This window comes from Ambystoma mexicanum, chromosome 11 (genome assembly GCF_040938575.1).
Source record: "Ambystoma mexicanum isolate Mex_15411 chromosome 11, UKY_AmexF1_1, whole genome shotgun sequence".
In the NCBI taxonomy this organism is placed as follows: Eukaryota; Metazoa; Chordata; class Amphibia; order Caudata; family Ambystomatidae; genus Ambystoma; species Ambystoma mexicanum.
In genome coordinates, this window is record NC_090934.1 from 1,475,769,493 (window position 1) to 1,475,787,572 (window position 18,080).

The window sequence follows — 18,080 nt, forward strand, 5'->3', positions numbered from 1 at the left end:
CCCGCTTCTGAAGAAGGACCTGGAGGGCAGAGTGCAAGGTTGTCTGGCGACGGACATCCTTGGGCAGAGGAGTCACCCGGAGACCAGACCACGGAGAATAAGAAACAAAGTCCAGCCGGTACACCAGCCGTACTGCGGAACGAGCCCAGGAGTCGGAGGACAATAGGTCAGAGATCTGAGAAAAGCGAGACACACGCCCCCCACTGGCCAAGACTGGGCGTCAGGGCTTCTGAGGCTTATTGGGTGGGGGGGAGCTGGGATGACAGCAAGGACCCTGGAAACCCTGCTTCTTTATGATCCATCTGGGGTCAAAGGACATAAGACTTGCAAGGAGGGCGAAAACCACTGGTAGATGCATCAGCCTCCTTCTTCCTCAATGTGTCCACATGCTTGTCCACCTTAAAGACCCTGTGAACTTTAGACTCCAGAGCATCACCGAAAAAATTCCCACCTGCAAAGAGAAGCTTCAAAGCAGTGGGCGTCCGGGACCCCTCTGCCTTCCAATCCCAAAGACACAAATGCTGTCATCCAGAGCGAGTGGTGCCCGTGGCCATAGTAGTACCGCAAACACCATCATAAAACAGGTCCAACATGAACTCGGTCTGCCACTCCCAGTGCAAAAGGAGCTGGAACCAGTCAGTGCCATCATCCAGAGACTGACGCAGTCTCCGGAAACCAGCCAACACGGTGTCCGCGGTAAAGGAGCCATAAGTGTTGGACCACAAAGACAGATGGGACCCCAGGCAGGACTTCTTGAGGGCAGAATCCACAATCCGGTCCATGGGGTCCCTGACAGCCGATTCATCACCGATATGGAGAAAGCACCCAACAGGCCGGCCAGAATGTCATCCACCTCCACAGTGGCAGGCAGTCAGAACTCCTCACCCCTGAGAGGGCACAACTTTCCCATAAACCGGGGCATGGAGATCTGTTCCAGACTTCTCCACTCTCACAGGATCTTGTCCGTAATGTCCGAAATCAAGGGAAGAAAGCTTGTACTGACGAATAGAAGGCTCAGCAGCCCGTTCCGTCACTGATGGTTCCTGAAATCCCATAGATACGCAGATCTGGACCTGTCCCGGTCCAGGTACTTCCCGGTGGCCTCATCGTCCTCAGAGAAAGGGAGGATCCTGAGGCATCAGAAGGAGAGGCAGAAGAGCAGGAAGAAGAAGAAGAAGAAGAAGAAGAAGAAGAGGAAGAGGAAGAGGAAGAGGAAGAGGAAGAGGAAGAGGAAGAGGAAGAAGAAGAAGAAGAAGAAGAAGAAGGAGAAGAAGAAGAAGAAGAAGAAGAAGAAGAGGAAGAAGAAGAAGAGGAAGAGGAAGAGGAAGAGGAAGAGGAAGAAGAAGAAGAAGAAGAAGAAGAAGAAGAAGAAGAAGAAGAAGAAGAAGAAGAAGAAGAAGAAGAAGAAGAAGAAGAAGAAGAAGAAGAAGAAGAAGAAGAAGAAGAGGAAGAGGAAGAGGAAGAGGAAGCAGGGGCAGCCTTAGACACACCCAGACCTGCAGCATGGCTGGACAAATACTCCTTAAAAGAGTTCTTAAATCACCGCCGGAAACAGCAGGAGCAGAGCAGTCCCTTCCTCCTCTGAAGAGGCCTGGAGGAAGATGGAGGAGTGCTCCACATAAAGCCGCTCAGCAGAGCGAATGACCATAGAGGAGCAAAGAGAGCCAGCAGAAAACACCTCCCAAGCCGACTGACACGTTGAAAATAAAAAAGCCCGGGAAGGCGAGCGCGCGCCAGCTGAGAAGCATCGCCAGGGCAACGCGCAAGCCCAGCCACGGCGAGGCACAGGCTCGTCCAAGCTTGATACATGCAATGGCCACAGGAAGGGGAGGGTCCACCACCGACGACATGGCAGAGCTTGTGCCCCTGGGAGCAGTCACGTGGGGAACTGCCAAGAAAGACAAGCCTCCCCGCTGGCATCTGGATGCAGTGGGCACAACAAGGGCAGGCCGGTGCACCGAAACCAAAGAGCAACATGACCACCCGACCCAGGCGAACTCTGGAAAGGGGAAGGGGGCAGAAGCCCCACAACCGTCCTCCCCTCCTGCCCCCTCCCACACTCACCTGAGACCCGGGACACGGAACCTCCCAGGCCCAGAAGCCGGCAAAGAAAACACGGGAGGCCAACCGACACCCCATCAGTTGAAGGCCACCAGAAAACCTCTGCAGGACCCCACAGCCCTGCAGGGGGTACAGCGGGCATCCCCGCACCCGGTTCACCTCCAAGTCCTGCAGCGGAGCCATGAGCGACGTCCACCAGCCGTCGCCACCATGAGCCCAGCAAGGAGAGGATCCATACATTCTGGCAAGAACAAATGAACTGCTATGTGTGGGGTAAGTGGGAGGATATACATCCTGGAAGGGAGGGGCCAGAGGAGGTCACATTGTAAAGGAAGTTCCTATGAGCACGGAGCGTACTCAAAGGTTAGTACTGGGGCGAGGAAGAGGGACGTGAAGGTAGTGATTACCATGTCACGCTAATTCCCGCGTCAGAGGGGCTTGTGGGGAAATACCCCCTCTGATGATAGTGCCACAGCAAAGAGGAGTGGCCAGGAAATTCCCCAGCCACGATGGAGGCAGAATCGTGTACACGCAGCCTTGCCATGTTTACTCCGGGTTCACTAAACAGCGATGTAGATGAGACACTACTCAATGCTGTGGTAGTGGCAGAACTTAAAATAACCACCGGTTCCCAGCTCAGGGGGTGCTTTGCACGTGCTCTGCCAACCCTGACAAATACATTAAAAAAGCAACTGCTCAGAGAGCCCTGGAAGGGGGCGCCGTGCATGTCGCCTGGGAACGCAAAGGCGAACAGGCTCCGGTGCTCAGAGGAGCGAATGATCTGCATGACAATGGCTGGACTTTATAAGAAATCTCATTAAACCGTGATTTAAAAGCAAAGGTCAAACATTTCCCAGCGACGCCGCTGTGAAGAGAGAAGGAAAGGTGGTAAATGCTGCCATCTCGTGGCCACCTAGGAAACTGCAACTAGCAGTCACACAGGTGCTGTAAAACACTTTAAGACCGCCATCCTTAGCTGCTTTAAAACAGTGCTTTAAGATAGACGAGAAATCAAGTAGAAGCTCACGGCCAGGGCCTAAGTAATTGGAGCGGGAGACAAGGGGTGGTACGTTTTTTGTTTTGTTTTTCGAGGAAGAGGTTAAAAGGAAAGGCAGGCCCAGTTACCTTCGGGTTCAGTGCGCCCTACAAATTAATAAACAATCAAACATTGTTCAAATTAATTTTGCTGCACCCACCTGTGATTTTGTTTCTTAATCTGCTGCTCCGACCCGTGCAGGCAGCTCCTTCAACGCCCACATCCCCCTTCACAGATGGTCACCCTGTTTGTGTTAGGGTTGGCTGCAGGAGTCTGTGCCCCAAATGAAGAAACAAAAGAAGAGGTGGGTGCAGCAAAAGGAATGCTGGCAATAATAATAATTTGGCATTTATATAGCGCTACGAACCCTCAGGCATCTGAGCGCTGCTTATTATTACCCACAGTGTGTGGTGCTCATTTATTGACCTCGGAAGGATGAAAGGCTGAGTTTGGCCCTGCTGAGATTTGAACCTGCGTCAGCAGGATCTGCACAGATGTCAAAGCGAGCGCTCTACTTGCTGTGCTATCAGACCGCCTCTCGCCTAGACCTCTTATAAAAAGGCACTGCCACCTCGTTCCCCTCCCCTTTGTAATATCCCACATTGAGATGGCGGTAGGATTCACACCCGTTCCTAGGCAGGATCGCTGGCACAACCATGCAGGCAAATGAATAGACCACCAAATAGGGGTGCATAGGGCCAAATGCGCCAGCAACACTCAACATTTGATTTGACCTCTTTTGAAATCATTTGGGAGCCAACAATTTGCTGATGACACCATAAAAAGTTCACCATGTGACCAACTTCGTCGCCATCATTCACTAATGCATGGCACGACAGAGTCTTGTTCCCAGCTCTGCCAAATCTGCCATCTTCTACTTCCTGTATGCCAAAGCCCCAGCCAACATTTCCTGTCGCATTCTCACTCTCTCCAGAAATCGACAACTCTCCCAACACCCTTCCTGAGCAGAGGCGTAGCAAGGATTGTTTAACAAGTGGGGCCTGAAGCTAATGTAGTTGGGCCCACCGCAGTGACATTAACGTATGTAAATGCCCACACATTGCTGCTGGGTGGGCATCTACAGATTGTGGATGGGCCTTGCCAGCTCAGGCCCTGCCCTGTCTACGCCGCTGTTCCTGAGGCAGAAATCTCGAGGCCCTCTTGGACAGTCACATCAACCTTCAGCCCGGGAACCCTCTTTCCATCAACTTAACCTAAGAAAGACCTGTTCTTCCCGCCCATTTCCCTGCTGAAAACCCCGGTCATTAATGGAATGGGTCGCGCGGAAGGCGGTGGGTTGGTTGTGCACTGACCTTTCTCCGGTGGCCGGCTAGAGAGAGCAGAAAAGCTCAGGTACATGACGTAGCAGCTGATTATGGAGGCCTGAAGCAAACCCGAACGAGGCTGCTCTGAAGGTAGAAATGGAAAACAGACTGTTAAAATGCACACTTTTCCAAACAGGACTAGGTACTTGGGTTCAATGAAGTATCATTAGAACATGGAAATCGTTATTGACCTCCTCTTGTCCAATTAAAATGTGCAGAATGCAGTCAATATCTGTTGGTATTGACTGCATTCTGGACATTCTAACTTCAAAAGCAACAAGGGAATCAACAGAAAACATCATTCTGCATTTCAGAAAACTGCAGTGCAATTTCCTCGAAAATGATCTTTCAACATGCCTATCCATCCCAACTTAACACAAAGGAAAGCCATAAAATGGAACAATTCTTAAACTTTTTAAGAAAAATCTGTTCACTTTAACAATGCACCTAATGCAAGTTCCTGCTAAAAATATTCAAAATTCAGCCAAGTTTACAATTAAAATGATTTTCTTATAAAGACAGGTATTTAAAGATCACAAAATAAAACATTTCACTTAATACTGTGATGGGTCGTGCTGCCACAAAGACCCACGCTGACTCCGATAGCAAGTCCAAGGGTGTGTGATGGGGTGCACCACCACAAAGACTCACGCTGACTCTAAAAGCAAGTCCAAGGGTGTGTGATGGGGTGCGCAGCCACAAAGACCCACGCTGACTCTGATAGCATGTCCAAGAGTGTGTGATGGGGTGTGCCGTCACAAAGACCCAGGCTGACTCTGATAGCATGTCCAAGGGTGTGTGATGGGGTGCGCCGCCACAAAGACCCACGCTGACTCTGATAGCATGTCCAAGGGTGTGTAATGGGGTGTGCCGTCACAAAGACCCATGCTGACTCTGATAGCATGTCCAAGGGTGTGTGATGGTGTGTGCAGCCACAAAGACCACGCTGACTCTGATAGCAAGTTCAAGGGTGTGTGATGGAGTGCACCACCGCAAAGACTTACGCTGACTCTGATAGCAAGTCCAAGGGTGTGTGATGGGGTGCGCCGCCACAAAGAACCACGCTGACTCCGATAGCAAGTCCTAGGTTGTTTGATGGGGTGCGCCGCCACAAAGACCCACACTGACTCCGATAGCAAGTCCAAGGCTGTGTGATGGGGTGTGCTGCCACAAAAACCCATGCTGACTCTGATTGCATGTCCAAGGTTGTGTGATGGGGTGCGCCGCCACAAAGACCCAAGCTGACTCTGAGAGCAAGTTCAAGGGTGTGTGATGGGGTGCGCCGCCACAAAGACCCTCGCTGACTCTGATAGCAAGTCCAAGGGTGTGTGATGGGGTGCGCCGCCACAAAGACCAACGCTGACTCTGATAGCAAGTCCAAGGGTGTGTGATGGGGTGCGCCGCCACAAAGACCCACGCTGACTCTGATAGCAAGTTCAAGGGTGTGTGATGGAGTGCACCACCGCAAAGACTTACGCTGACTCTGATAGCAAGTCCAAGGGTGTGTGATGGGGTGCGCCGCCACAAAGAACCACGCTGACTCCGATAGCAAGTCCTAGGTTGTTTGATGGGGTGCGCCGCCACAAAGACCCACACTGACTCCGATAGCAAGTCCAAGGCTGTGTGATGGGGTGTGCTGCCACAAAAACCCATGCTGACTCTGATTGCATGTCCAAGGTTGTGTGATGGGGTGCGCCGCCACAAAGACCCAAGCTGACTCTGATAGCAAGTTCAAGGGTGTGTGATGGGGTGCACCGCCACAAAGACCCACGCTGACTCTGATAGCAAGTCCAAGGGTGTGTGATGGGGTGCGCCGCCACAAAGACCAACGCTGACTCTGATAGCAAGTCCAAGGGTGTGTGATGGGGTGCACCACCACAAAGACCCACGCTGACTCTGATAGCAAGTTCAAGGGTGTGTGATGGAGTGCGCCGCTACAAAGACCCACGCTGACTCTGATAGCAAGTTCAACGGTGTGTGATGGAGTGCGCCGCCATAAAAGACCCACGCTGACTCTGATAGCAAGTCCAAGGGTGTGTGATGGGGTGCGCCGCCAAAAAGACCCACGCTGACTCTGATAGCAAGTCCAAGGGTGTGTGATGGGGTGAGCCGCCACAAAGACCCACGCTGACTCTGATAGCATGTCCAAGGGTGTGTGATGGGAGCGCCGTCACAAAGACTCACGCTGACTCTGATAGCATGTGCAAAGGTGTGTGATGGGGTGTGCCGCCACAAAGACCCATGCTGACTCCGATAGCAAGTTCAAGGTTGTTTGATGGGGTGCGCCGCCACAAAGACCCACACTGACTCCGATAGCAAGTCCAAGGCTGTGTGATGGGGTGTGCTACCACAAAAACCCATGCTGACTTTGATTGCATGTCCAAGGTTGTGTGATGGGGTGCGCCACCACAAAGACCCAAGCTGACTCTGATAGCAAGTTCAAGGGTGTGTGATGGGGTGCGCCGCCACAAAGACCCACGCTGACTCTGATAGCAAGTCCAAGGGTGTGTGATGGGGTGCGCCGCCACAAAGACCAACGCTGACTCTGATAGCAAGTCCAAGGGTGTGTGATGGGGTGCACCACCTCAAAGACCAACGCTGACTCTTATAGCAAGTTCAAGGGTGTGTGATGGAGTGCGCCGCTACAAAGACCCACGCTGACTCTGATAGCAAGTTCAACGGTGTGTGATGGAGTGCGCCGCCATAAAAGACCCACGCTGACTCTGATAGCAAGTCCAAGGTTGTGTGATGGGGTGCGCCGCCACAAAGACCCACGCTGACTCTGATAGCAAGTCCAAGGGTGTGTGATGGGGTGCGCCGCCAAAAAGACCCACGCTGACTCTGATAGCAAGTCCAAGGGTGTCTGATGGGGTGCGCCGCCACAAAGACCCACGCTGACTCTGATAGCATGTCCAAGGGTGTGTGATGGGGTGCCGTCACAAAGACCCACGCTGACTCTGATAGCATGTCCAAAGGTGTGTGATGGGGTGTGCCGCCACAAAGACCCACGCTGACTCTGATAGCATGTCCAAGGGTGTGTTATGGGGTGTGCCGTCACAAAGACCCACGCTGACTCTGATAGCATGTCCAAGGGTGTGTGATGGGGTGTGCCGTCACAAAGACCCACGCTGACTCTGATAGCATGTCAAAAGGTGTGTGATGGGGTGCGCCGCCACAAAGACCCACGCTGACTCTGATAGCATGTCCAAGGGTGTGTGATGGGGTGCGCCGCCACAAAGACCCACGCTGACTCTGATAGCATGTCCAAGGGTGTGTGATGGGGTGTGCCGCCACAAAGACCCACGCTGACTCTGATAGCATGTCCAAAGGTGTGTGATGGGGTGTGCAGCCACAAAGAACACGCTGACTCTGATAGCAAGTCCAAGGGTGTGTGATGGGGTGCGCCGCCACAAAGAACCACGCTGACTCCGATAGCAAGTCCAAGGTTGTTTGATGGGGTGCGCCGCCACAAAGACCCACGCTGACTCCGATAGCAAGTCCAAGGCTGTGTGATGGGGTGTGCTGCCACAAAGACCCACGCTGACTCTGATTGCATGTCCAAGGTTGTGTGATGGGGTGCGCTACCACAAAGACCCAAGCTGACTCTGATAGCAAGTTCAAGGGTGTATGATGTGGTGCGCCGCCACAAAGACCCACGCTGACTCTGATAGCAAGTCCAAGGGTGTGTGATGCGGTGCGCCGCCACAAAGACCAACGTTGACTCTGAAAGCAAGTCCAAGGGTGTGTGATGGGGTGCGCCACCACAAAGACCCACGCTGACTCTGATAGCAAGTTCAAAGGTGTGTGATGGACTGCACCGCTACAAAGACCCACGCTGACTCTGATAGCAAGTTCAAGGGTGTGTGATGGAGTGTGCCTCCATAAAAGACACACGCTAACTCTGATAGCAAGTCCAAGGGTGTGTGATGGGGTGCGCCACCACAAAGACCCACGCTGACTCTGATAGCAAGTCCAAGGGTGTGTGATGGGGTGCGCCACCATAAAAGACCCACGCTGACTCTGATAGCAAGTCCAAGGGTGTGTGATGGGGTGTGCCGCCACAAAGACCCACGCTGACTCTGATAGCAAGTCCAAGGGTGGTTATTAACATTCTTTGCAGCTGAATCTCTTGTGGCAAAGGCAATCAGGCATTGCGAGGCTTGGGATATTGGCACGAGGGCCGTCCCTCTCAACCATGTCTACCCCGGCATTATGCCCACCTCCCTAACCCAGGCATCCCTAATGGTGGATGTTAGCAGTTCTCGATTATAAGTCTAACTGTTGTCTTCTGATTGATACCAATTATGTTTTTCCCTAAGACGATTGCTAGCTGTCTCCCTAGGGGTCTTCTAGGTGTTCCTCTAACCTAGCCAGCTTAGCAGTCTTAGGGAGTTAGGGATGGTGCCTTCTTCTGCCAGGTGTTACGGTCACTTCTCTCACACCCGCCTCATACCTGACCCTTCACAATACTTGGTCTCTTCAAGATCTTCTCCTCCCTCCACATCACTCTTTCTCAGATCTCTCACTCTACCTTTCTGCCTCAACCCTTTGTTCTTGCTTCTTCTTCTACTCCAGTTCTTGATATAACTTGAACCTACAATTACCCCTCGACCTCTGTATCTCCTTTTTCCTCCTTCCTCTCACTCGTGCAATTCGTCTAGTTATAATCGCCGTTCCGCTCTATGCCAATAGCTACTCCTGTTCTACCAGGCACTGTCGCTCTTCCCACTCTGTCTTTTTCTGTTCCTACTTCATTGCTCGCACTATCCCTCTGCTCCCTTCACTTCCCACTACTACTGCTGTCAGTTTGGTTATCTCTCTACTCACTAGTGGTACCCATTAACACTCTATTGCTTGTTCCTCTGCCTCGCAAAGCCCACTACCTACTGTCTTCCCTCCCAACTGCCACTACTACCTCTGCCACTACTATCACTATCACTACAACTCTGCTACTTCTACTCTACCTCTACTTGTTGCACTCTTACAAAGAAACACTCCATGGGCCCCCTTCTTATAATAGTCTTGGCCCTTCTTTTGCTCTCGCCTCATCTGGTCTCTCAGACATCCTCCACCACCTCCTATCCTTATCCAACTACCCCACCCAAAAGCATTCACACAGGCCCACTGGCTCCAATTGGTGGCGAAGATTAAGTTCAAAACCATCTGCATTGTCCATAAGGCCTTCTGGGGCTTGGGGCCTCAATACCTTCAACTCTCTCTTCCTAAATATCTTCCTTCTCGAGCTCTTCACTCATCTGCCTCCAACTCCCTCAGGGTCAGTGGCTTCTCCAAGCAACAAGTTGGTGGTAGATCTCTTTCTTCTGCTGAGGCCTCCCTCTGCAACAGCCTCCCTGCCTCTCTGAACCTTGAGAACCATCTCTGGTTCCGGAAGCACCTCAAGACCTCCCTCTTTGCTTCTGCTTTCTCTCCTCCTCTTCCCTGCTGATCTCCTGGCTGACTTACTGGCTACCTGGCTACCCTCTGATCTCGGGCCCAAGTCCCCTCCCTGCCAGTTAAGCACCTGCTCTGCCTCCCTGGCAACCCTGCACTTGGGACTGTTCTGTATCCCTACAGCCCCCTACCAGCACTTGACACCTGATGTCTGCACTTACCCTTGCACTTGCCACCAGTTGGCCGCACTTCTATTTATTGGCTTTATGTATTTTACTGTTATCATATGTATTTCACTGCCCCCTCCCCTTTCCCCCTGCATTTTCTCTCCCCCCTCCCCTACACTTGCGCAATCTCAATGTCACCTGGCCTAGTAAGATCGTTGCCTCTGTCCTCCCTCTGTCCCCCTCTCTTGTCTCGTCGCGCCTTGAAACGCTTGTGTATAGGCGCATTATAAATGCCATATCATATCATATCATATCACTTATACCCCACCCTCCTCCCAGGATTGGCCACTTACCTTAACCAATAACTTACGTGGCTGCAGGGGGTGTGACATGGGAAGGCCACAGGAGGGCTTAAAAGGGCTGGTAAACCCCACCCCTTTCCAACATGGACACTGCCAGGGTCACAGGATGCTGCATGTTTCAAGGACTTTCTGCAGACCTAAGCTTGTCTCCAATATCCTTGGTGGGTCAGTGGGATTAGGCTTTCACTGAGACTTGATTTAATATAGCGTTAACTCCCGCGTGGGCTAGTGGGGTGAACCTGTTTGAGCAGACACCAGCAGCTGCAGTCTGCTGGAGACTGCCAGTGTTGTGGTTTTTTCGTGCCGTGTCTTGGAGCTGGTGTTGTGGTGTTCAAGGCCCCCCATGGCACCTGCTAACTGCTCCTCCGCGCCTCAGGTGTGTTCCTGGCAGCTGCTGTGCTGCTCGGCTTGGAGGCCGCCATCAATGCCGTTAATGTGGTGTGGGGAGGGGGCCTGCTTGCACTCAGGAACCCTGGTCGGGTTGGGCTCCCTTCCACCACCTGACAGGGCCACAACGGTGGCACTGTCACAATTCCAAGTTTTGGGCGCTTTACTCAATATCAAACTAACGTGTTTAACTTCAACCCCAATACCCCAAACCCTTTATTGGAATCACAATTATATTGGGTATTAATGGCCTTGTAGACCCCGAGAGGAGTGATTCTCGCTTGGGATAATGACGCTTCACCAATTTATGGCTCGAGGCCTGTCAGTATCCCATGGTAACGACTTCTCCTAATAAGGCTATATTATTATTATGGGAGGGGTTTGGGTTAGTGTGGGATATGGAATCCATGTCACAGAGGGGCTAATGTTAGGTTAGAATGTTACCCCAGCGCTTCAGAGCCAGCACCTCTCTGCGCTATGGGAAGCCGGCAAAGGAAAGGCTGGCCATTTCAAAACATCTACTTGAAGCGAAAGGTAGTCGCAAGAAATGCCACAGAGAAAGGGTTCATTTCTGCAACTTGCTTTTTAATGAGGAGAGTTTGGATGGAAAGTGGCATTATCATTTGTTAATTTAACGAAGCGTGGTCTTCTGCCTCCTTCTGGTCGGCCTCTGTGAGTTCGCCATCTCTTACTCATCATTCACAGCTACTTCATCTCCATGGACTGCGTGAGACGCTCAAACTCGGATTCTGGTCCAGTTTCTCTAATGTCTGAAGCATCTCACACTCCAGGACATGCTTTGAAAGATGAGTTAAACCCACCAATCCCAAAAGGGCCTTCTTCCTAATTGCCAAATACACACAACTGTGTTGCTGCCTCTTACTTGTTCCCTAAGTATATCAAGTTTTAAGGTCTCCTCTCTGCTACCCTCTACTCCAGTAATCTTGTGGATCGTGGATCCCTCCAACCCTTTATTGTAATCCAAAAGCCGCAGGGGTGTTGCTAGGTCTGGAAAGGATACAGGGCTTTGCTAATCTCAGGACTGACGCGACTGGGGGCTAGCTAGCCCTTTGGTTGTAGCCCCTGAGATTCTATCTGGGGCAACAACCAAACGACCTGGGGCTATAGCCCCCTCATCCCCCCCTAGAAACGCCTCTGAGTTCCTGAGCTTCTATCCGGGGATACAACCAAAAGACCTGAGGCTACAGCCCCCTAGCTCCCCCCTAGCAACGCCTCTGCCAAAAGGAACATTCAGTGTGGAGCCAGCTGAGGAGGCGCGGCTCCTCATGTCCTACATAGGGATGACACTGCTTTTGGAGGTGACACAGTACTGCACATCCACTCGGTCGTCTATTTGCTTTCAACATCACCTGCCTTCCATGGGTGTATGTACTCTCGGTATTGCCCATTAGCCCCATGTGATTAAACCCCACCTGCTGAGATCCCAGAGGGTGGAAGGAGGTCACTTAGGAGGGGGTGCAGGTTGCAGCCACTTACTGAGTCGAACACAGGGCGTGACGGAGATGAGGGACGTGAGCACACACAAGCTGATGTTGATGATGAGAAGGTTCTTGTTGAGGAGGCATCCAGCAGGGTGGGTGAAGTGCTTGTACAGGAAGAAGGCAGCAGCGGAAGCGATGGAGTAGAAGACCAGAGTGGCCAACACCACGGCCATGTACCAACGCTTGTCTTCAGAGGCGCCGGTGAGCCTGGAGGAAGGGAAAGGGAGACGTGTTATCATCAAATGAAGCAAGAGCGGAAACAACACCTGACACATACTCCTGCTGTCAGGCACAACATGGCCTCCGAACACATGGGCTTGACTCTCATAGTGGGGGTAGAGGGGCACCAAAACACATTGGACACTGACTGTCTAGACCGCAGAACTTCATGCATCCTGCTATGCACACATCTCAGCTACACTGGCATGTCGCTGGGCTGTGCCTGCATCCCTTGTGCATGCAAGTGAATAGACTTGCGTATCAGTGGATGGCAAACAAAGGCAACACGCACAAAACCAGTCACTGCCACGCGTGATACTAGGGGCGCGTGATTTGCAGAACTTCCCCCACACTGCCAACTGCCGCTGCACCAAACAGCAACAACCCCGCAACTTTCCCTTGTAAATGGCTCCAGTGTGTCCGATTGGATTTATCCAGGGGTACAGAGGCACGAAAAGAAATATGTTTCCAAGTATATCACATGTAACTGGTGCCACAACAGTGCCCTGATGCCCGTGGGCTGAGGCGCTTTACAAATGAACAAATACATAAATAAATATATAGGCCAGTGAAATATCATAGACTTTCCACTCTTCAGGCCTGTGGCATTCAGCGCATGCACACAATGACTCCCGCTCTGCCGGAGAACGCAGATGAGAAGTGAATAAAGCCCCTACTCAGCCCCACACTACTACTAAACCAGAATAAGCCGCCCCTGTAAGGGAAAACAGAGGATGCCGACTAAAGGGGGCACTCTGGATCTAATAGCCAGAATAAGCCGCCCCTGTAAGGGAAAACAGAGGATGCCGACTGAAGGGGGCACTCTGGATCTAATAGCCAGAATAAGCCGAACCTGTAAGGGAAAACAGAGGATGCCGACTGAAGGGGGCACTCTGGATCTAATAGCCAGAATAAGCCGCCCCTGTAAGGGAAGACAGAGGATGCCGACTGAAGGGGGCACTCTGGATCTAATAGCCAGAATAAGCCGCCCCTGTAAGGGAAAACAGAGTATTTTTTGCCAAGACTCGATTCCAAAATGGCGTTTGTGTTCTCTTCTGTGACTCCAACCCAAGTCGAGCCCTTTGTTCCACTTTTTGGTGGGCTTCTCCACAGAAGCCTCCAAAAGTGGTGCCACTCTCTCTGGGTACCACAGGGGGTGTAGGAGGGGGTTTAGGCACCCTTGACTGAGTTACCTTGGTAACTCAAATCGCACTCTTGTGTGATTGGCCCAAGTGGTGAGCCGGTCGGCTCACCACTTAGCATGTTTGAGTGACAGCTAGGCTGAGTGAATGGGGGTTTTCTGCATAAAAGCAGGGCTTTGGGGACTGGAACTTCAGAAGTCGCCACAGGACCTGAGAATCCGATGAGGGAGAAGCTGAGCCGACCTACCACGATGACACCACTGGTGGAGCCCTGCAGAACCGACTCACCACTTCCCAACGACAGAGAAGATCTCCCGGCTGGAGAGGCTTCTTCCCCCTGACTGGTGGGCACAACCAGTTTACCTTCCTTTCTTCGCACCCCAGCCCGGTTTGTGGTCAAACTGCCCGGGCCAAGCACCCCGGCAGCCGGATAGCCACTCACCACTGAACCGCGAATCACCAGACCGCTCCTTGTACCTGAGAAACTCCGCGGCTGGTTTCTTCCCTGGCAGTGCAACGGACTCCTGTCTTCCTCCACGACGAGATACCCTCTTCCCCCGGATGAAGCACCGACTTGCACCTGCTGCCAGGAACAACTGCCCCCGCTGGAGCGTTCTCACCACTTTAAGGTACTGTGTCCGCCAGGCCTCCCTTTCTAAAGATTGCTACAGGTAATAATAACCCCTTAACCTTCTGGACTGGGCTGGCCGCCTTGTCCCTCTAACTTGTCCCTTTCTTTGGTCCAACTCCTTTTTGAACCTTTACAAGACTTTTGTGCACTGCAACCGTGTGACCTTGGACACATTTCGTTTGGATCCTCTGAAAGTGGATCCGGCCTCTTGAACTCTAACTTCACGGTTTTACTTTGCCTTCCTCGCTTGTTATGTTCTGGTAAAAGTGTTGGGATCTGTTTCAACTTGTTCTCTGCTCTTCTCTCCCTTTTTGAAAAAACTATTAGAGTGCCATCTACGTTAAGTGCGCACTGCTGTCTGAAAATAAGTGGGGCTTTACTTAAGACTTGTCTAATATTCTTTTAAGGGAGTGTATATCTTTTAGTGACCGTGTTTTTGAATTGCTTAGTATTAGTGCCTGTGAGTTTTTCTAGATGTGGTTTTAAATAAATAATTATATCTCTTTTACACCAAGCCCTGCTCAGCGTTTACTTGTTCTACTGTGTTCTCTTGACCTATTGTGAATACTCTGTATACTGCCTAACTCTTCTTGAGGGAAGTCTGACTGCTCAGCCACAGCTACCAAGTGAATCTGTGTGGTACAGACTGCTACCAAGTGGGTTTACTGCCAAACACCTGTAGTCCTAAATCTTTTGCAGTGGTCCCAGAGGGAACTGCACAGGTTTCTGCCTAACAGTGACGGTGCGTGGTACAAATACCTTTAACATTTAACATTTAACATTTAACCCTGCATTAATTAGAGCTGCATGTTTTACACCTCCCACTCCCTTATAACTACCATATGCCACTAGACCACCACTCATTTCAAAGCTGCCCTATACAGGACCACTTTTCATTACCATTACATTGGGTAGTAACAATTTTTACAGCGCTTAGAAGACTGTGTTCTCTTCTATGAAGGCCTAGATAAAAATGCTATTTTATTATTATGATTAAACTTGAAAAAGAGAAAAACCCTTTCAGTGCGAAGGGCAAGTCTGTTAGTCCTGAATTCCCATATGCACCAACTGTGTATTTTATGAAGTGCTTTTGAACTGTCATTTTGGATTTATATAGGGGGTGCAAACCCCTCCCCTGTCAACTGAGTATAGATAGGCAGATCGAATGGTTGTATTATTGCAGAAATCAGGATTAAAGTGCCTTTATTTAAGGGACAAGGTGCACATGGCACTATGCATTTAAGTTAGGATGACCCGGGAAATGAAGGGCGCTTTAAATATCAAACAAATACCATGTGTGTATAAAGATATGTTATGAATGAAGGATATAAAGTGATAGATGCTTAAATCCGGACCGATAGCACATGAGTAGAGCGCTAACTTTGACATCCGTGCAGAGCCTTCTGACGCAGGTTTGAATCCTGGCAAAGCCAAACTCAGCCTTTCATCCTTCCGAGGTCGATAAATGAGCACCACACACTATGGGTAATAATAGGCAGCGCTCAGACACCTCAGGGTTTGTAGTGCTATATAAATTCAAAATTATTACTATTATTAAATAAACACATTATAGCTCCCTGAAGAATTTATAAAGTGTCAGACAAAAATATATTTTAAAATGGATAACTCCAGTACAAAATGGTGTCCAGTTCTAAGGCAAGTGTGAAAAACTATGACTTGTGCCAAGAGTTTTCAGACTAGCAACAGAGGCTGATACATTAGATAGTCTTTGGCAGCATCTCACACTGAGATAATTGGGCTGTTAGCTAAAAATGGACCTTGGCAGGAAAAGCAGACAAAATTAATGATGAAGCCAGATAAAGCAAGGGAAACTTGGATACATGTATCTATGGTCTTAATTAAACAGGGCACAATGTTGAGTTATGCGGACCATTTTCAGAGACCATCTCTATTATGTGGCACTGTATAACAGAGTCTAGCTAGTTCTCCACAGTACAAGGCACTAACTAAATTGGCAGGACATCAAAAATCAGATAAGGAGTACACATTGATGTGATGAAGGCGTTTCTGGCAGAAGTTAAGAACTGTCATAAATGTGTCCAGCCAAGTCTAAAATAAGCATATCAGTTTGGTGCGTCAGAGAAAATTGTGGATGCCATCTATGCTAATGTGGGCTTGGTGTATACCAGATAAACCATCCAATAAAATTGAAGAGATGTTTTTTCTCTGACTAAGAGGACCTATTAGAAGTATACTCTGGTGAAGGTAGTCATTTGCATAAGGATGTTGCATCATCCAAATAGCCTATATTAGCAGGTTGAAGGCAACATTTTTTGAGTGTTTTTTTCCAGTGCATGTCTTGTAACTACAACTAATAAAGACTGCTCAGAAAACTCCTGGGTGCCTGATTTTCTCTTGTCTGTGTCTCGGAGGACTGCCAATGGAGGCCTGGTGTTTGATGGAGGATGGGGAACAAGGCCCTCAGTTCATGTGGTGCCCAAACGTGGGACCCAAAGGTCTTTTCATAAGATTCAGGGACAAGGACCCAGGCTTCATGGTGATGTGCTGGCAGTCAGGGGGATATGCATGAAAAAGATGATAAGGTGAGTGACAAAACTGCAGTATGGTTTCATTTCTGTCAGGGGCATATCCTCATGACCATCAGCATGGCACACCTGGCACCTGTGAATTAAGGTATGTATTATGGGAGACAGAGGCACTTTTAATGTACATATTAAGGGGTTGTGATAATTTTTGAGTAACAGGAAATATTGTGTGAAGAGCCATATAGTGCCTAAAAAGTCCTTACTCAAGGGAGTTTCACAAGAACACTTCTCACACTCTGGCAGGAGTAAAATAGGTGTATCGGAGAGGTGGGCACCACAAGTTTTTTTCTTTGCTTCAATTGAATGTACAAATTTCTCATTCAGTATCAGATAATATTAATTTTAACCTGGAGCTGCCAGTTCAAACCTAGTCCTATAGCACAAGGACCTTGATAAACTGAAAACAAAAAAAACAAGGCAACTCTGCCTTATTATAACTGGCGCATCTCAGTTGGCCCCTCTGTAGGGCTGCAAATTTCCAAAAAGTTCGATTTCTTCTTCAATATATTAATAAAATTAAATCCAAAAAGTCAATTGTATCTATGTAGTTTTAGCCAGGAGTGTTTATTCACACTCCCGTCTTTATATAATTATCAATAATATAAATATAAAGACGGGAATGTGAATAAACATTCCTGGCTAAAACTACATAGATACAATTGACTTTTTGGATTTAATTTTATTAATATATTGAAGAAGAAATCAAACTTTTTGGAAATTTGCAGCCCTACAGAGGGGCCAACTGAGATGCGCCAGTTATAATAAGGCAGAGTTGCCTTGTTTTTTTTGTTTTCAGGAGTAAAATAGGTAACATGCAAACAGGTCCGCATAAGGTGACGTCTTAAACCCTGTGACAGGGTATTTACATAGACGCAAGCGTGAAAAGGGTGATCACAGTTTTTTATATGTGTAATGTACGACTAGTCTATATGTTGTTTGTTGAGTAAAAATATCAAAGAGTGATAAAGGTGTGAAGTAAGTGAAAAAGTTGGGAAGCAGCGATGATTGAGCATAGCAAAGTGATTGGTGCCATTCAAAAGAATAGATAGGCTATTGAAATTAGAGGCTTGAGCAGCGATTGATAGTGCTCGCACATACTTGTTGTTTAAAAATGTTAAAAGTGATGATTTAAGTTTAAAGAATTGAGGTTTTATTTAAGGATTAGGTAAAAATAGGCAGTCAATTGTGACTCTCCTCTACACTTTTTTAACAAGCGAATGAAATCAAGTGAAGGGTTAAAGACAAATAAAAATTATATTCCAACAGAGATAAGGCTCTTGACAGACTGTA

General features: G+C 49.4%; 1 protein-coding gene across 2 annotated transcripts in view; it reads right to left on the reverse strand.

The window, feature by feature from the left end:
- The window catches only part of SERINC4 (serine incorporator 4), a 273,311-nt gene that overhangs the window by 207,348 nt on the left and 47,883 nt on the right, over nucleotides 1-18,080 (reverse strand). Inside the window, exons 6-7 of one of the 2 annotated variants that reach the window (XM_069625181.1) lie at nucleotides 12,227-12,438; nucleotides 4,411-4,506 (exon numbers count right to left, since the gene is read on the reverse strand). In XM_069625181.1, coding sequence (XP_069481282.1) covers nucleotides 4,411-4,506; nucleotides 12,227-12,438 — 308 coding nt within the window. The remainder of the gene's footprint in view (nucleotides 1-4,410; nucleotides 4,507-12,226; nucleotides 12,439-18,080) is intronic. The other variant, XM_069625182.1, reaches the window with a different exon arrangement.